The following is a 3,634-nucleotide window of genomic DNA, read 5'->3' on the forward strand; positions in this document are numbered from 1 at the left end:
TTGTTACTGTACTTAATCAAATCTCATAGTTATGTTTACTTATCAGTAGCCCTGATCAGTCTTGAAGTCTTTTAAGTGTATGAATTGACTATCTCTCTCCTTATAGTTTCTGTCTACTTCTACAGATTTACAAAGCCAGTACCTAGTACAATTCTTGGTACCCAGTAGACAGCCAATAATTTCTCTTTTCATAAATGAATCAATACATCTGTTGGTAAAGGTCAATATAATTTCCTTAGCTCTCTTCCAACTAACTCATGAATTGGCTGACCATTTCTCCACAGACAGTATTCTCTTTACGGCACTCTCTACATCTTTGTTTCTTAATGTATAGATCAGAGGGTTAAGAGTGGGGGTGATGATTGTGTAAAAAAGAGGAAGGAACTTCCCCTCATCTTGGGATGTGCTATCCTGTGGCTTCATGTACATATAAATGAGTGTTCCATAAAACAGAGTTACTACTGTGAGGTGGGAACCACATGTGTTAAGGACCTTACTCCACCTTGTTGCTGACTTGATTCTCACAACTACTTGAGTGATTACTGCATATGAGATGAAAATTAGTGATAGAGGTACCAGAAGAAATACCACTCCCAGAGCAAAGACAATGATCTCCATTACTTTTGAATGTACACAAGCCATCTTGATCAATGCTGGCATTTCACAGAAAAAATTATCCACCTCCCTGTGGCCACATCTTGGTAATTTCAAAGTCAGGGAGCAAAGAATTAATGCACTGCCAAGACCACCTAACCAGGCAGTGATCACCATCTTCTGGCAAAGCTGAGGGTGCATTATTACTGTGTAGTGAAGAGGTTGACAGACAGCAGCATAGCGGTCATAGGCCATCACAGCCAAGATAAGACATTCAGTGGCTCCCAGGTCAAGGGCAAAGAAGAACTGGAGCACACAGCCTCCATAGGTGATAGACTTTGTTGGGCCCCACAGATTTACCAGCATCTGGGGGATAATGCTAGTTGCATAGCAGAGATCCAAAAAAGACAAATTGGATAAGAAGAAATACATGGGCGTATGGAGCTGGGTGTCTAGGTAAGATACAAGAATGATGGTTGTGTTTCCTACCAGAGTCACAATATAGAAGATGAAGACCACCCCAGAGATGAGGGGTTCTAATTGTGGTCGATCAGAAAAGCCAAGCAGGATGAAATCTGTTGTGGAACTTCCATTGTTTTTGTCCATGTCTCCTTAGGAAAATCTAGGAGACAAGATCATGGTAATCAAAATAGCATCAGCCCTAGGCAGAAAAAGCTTGCCATGTAGTTTGCCATGAATATCCCCAATTCAGTTGTTTGTGTGCTCTCTCCCATTTGGACCACCTCTGTTAACACTCCCCTTGTGTTCCTTGCCCAAAGCGTGTCTGTGTTTACTCATAACCAGAGTGGTTTTAAAAATAATATGGCAAACCTAATCACACTGAATTGTAAAGCATTGAGAGGGTTTAATGATACTATGACACCTATGGTTGTGTTTTGGTTAGGTAACAAATCCATGTGTTAGGGATATAATTTAAGAGTGGGGTATATTTTGAGCAATTTTTCTTTCTTTACCATGTGATATAAGTATCACTTGATCATGACAAATGTTTCCCTTATCAAAGGAGTGGAGGTTAAAAGTTAAATGACCCATATTCTTGGGATAAGCTGCACTATTTGGTATCAACACGACTTTCTAAATTAATTTCCAAATGTGTGCATTCCAGATATTATCATCATATCACCCCCAACCTCCTCCTCATATTTCCCCTGCTGTTTGACATTGTAGACACTGATGTTCCTTGTATCAGTTTTGGTGTTCCCCACTATATTGCCCATTTTGTGCGTGTGTTTTGGTGCCAGGAATACTCATATTTCTTACTAACTTTCATTGCCATGTACAGAGGCCCTGTGTTTCTCAGAATACTATTCATGACTGTGAACAGAGCATTTAAATAACCTTACTGATTTGTTTCAGAATTTAAACTAATTTCAGAAGCCTCTGGTTACCACATACACACAGTAACCTGTGTTACCTGTTATTCACCTGACCATTCAGTAATAGTAGCAATGGAGTTAACTGGATAAAAAGCAGCTCATTAAAGTCAGTTGAGTTGTTTTTCTGCATGGAATTTACCATGTATCTGAGTCAATCCTCTGGTTGCTTTGGAACTCTATAGGTAAAACCCCATTTCAATTCTAAAAGAATACAGAAAGGTGATAAAAATATATATTTCACTATTGTGAATACTTTAGTATATCATTATGTAGGTGGATTGGTTAATGACTGACTTAGTGTGTAAATATCTTTTAGTTTTTTGTTGTTTATAAATTTTTTGTTCATATAATTTCTGATCATGAACTTCAGATCTAAAGTGAGTTATATTCATAGAGTGGGGTCAAGGAATAATAAATTTATTTGCTGCAGTCAAGTAAAATAATTTACCTATGGTATATCATTGTTTTAAGCAGTTCTGCTATAACATGGAAATGTTATAATCATGAAGAAGGAACTATTACTACCAAGTAGCATGAGATTGGGATGTAATTTTTCTCAATTCAAAATGGAAATTTAATTTAAGTAATGAGTGTGAAGTATTTATGTGGTAAGAGGTCAGCTAAATTAAGCATAGTGTTTAATTGCACAGATTCTGGACTCAGATCTTGGTGTCAAATCCCAGCTTCACTACTCAGAGGTAATGTGTCCTTGGGCAGTTTTGTAACCCTCATGTACAACAGGTTTTCTGTATGTTCACTGAAGATAATAATATTCATCAAGGGACTTGGTGAGGTTTAGCATTTGTGAAAACGGTAGGAACTAAGCTTGGTTCAAATTTAATCCTCAAAAATAAAATTGAAATCACCTACCCACGAATTATTATTCTATTCATTTCTTACACTCTTTACTTTTCACACTTGTGATTTTACCATAATGGTCTAGAAATAAACTTGGAATGGTTAAAATTTTATGTTCGCATAACTTTTTTAAAAAAATATATTTATTTTTAAATTTCCTTTCAGTGTTCCAGAATTCATTGTTATGCACAGACACTCATGTACACAAAAGTGCTCTCAAACGTGATGTACGTACTGAACTGATAAACCCAGAGACAGGAAAGTACAGAGGACTTAGCTCCAAAAAGGCCTAAATTACATAATGCACTGGACATTCTTTAACCATATAAGGTTGGGATAGTGCTGGGAATTAAAAGGTCATAGAACTTCAGGGCTGAAATAGACTCAGAAAGCACGATCCAGCCTTCTGTCCTATGAAGGAGGTCTTACACAGAACGTTCACACAATTTCTGTTTTCAGAGCTTTGTAGCTCTGCACCTTTAATCTGTGCCTCATCCCTACTCCTCATGTTGAGCTCCTAGATGCCTCCTTAACATGCAGGCTCTTTTTCTGCATTCTGCAAATAACATGGAATAAGTCAATTCAACATGGCTTCAGAAAAAAGACACTTTATCTGCACATCAAAGGAAGCAGTCAACAAAACAAAGAGACAACACACGGAATGAGAGAAGATATTTGCAAATGAGAGTACAGACTAAAGGCTGATATCCAGGATGTATAAAGAACTTCTCAAACTCAACACACACAAAACAGATAATCATGTCAAAAAATGGGCAGAAGACATG

General features: G+C 37.4%; 1 protein-coding gene across 1 annotated transcript; it reads right to left on the reverse strand.

The window, feature by feature from the left end:
- Positions 1 to 255: 255 nt before the first annotated feature.
- Positions 256 to 1,200, reverse strand: LOC123942662 (olfactory receptor 2W1-like). The gene has a single exon (XM_046006730.1). The coding sequence runs from the start codon at positions 1,198 to 1,200 to the stop codon at positions 256 to 258; it is 945 nt and encodes a 314-aa protein (XP_045862686.1).
- Positions 1,201 to 3,634: the final 2,434 nt, after the last annotated feature.

This window comes from Meles meles, chromosome 5 (genome assembly GCF_922984935.1).
Source record: "Meles meles chromosome 5, mMelMel3.1 paternal haplotype, whole genome shotgun sequence".
Taxonomy (NCBI): domain Eukaryota; kingdom Metazoa; phylum Chordata; class Mammalia; order Carnivora; family Mustelidae; genus Meles; species Meles meles.

Excerpts from the sequence above, each read along its gene's own strand:
- LOC123942662 (XM_046006730.1), bottom strand. The coding sequence starts at position 1,200 with ATGGACAAAAACAATGGAAGTTCCACAACAGATTTCATCCTGCTTGGC.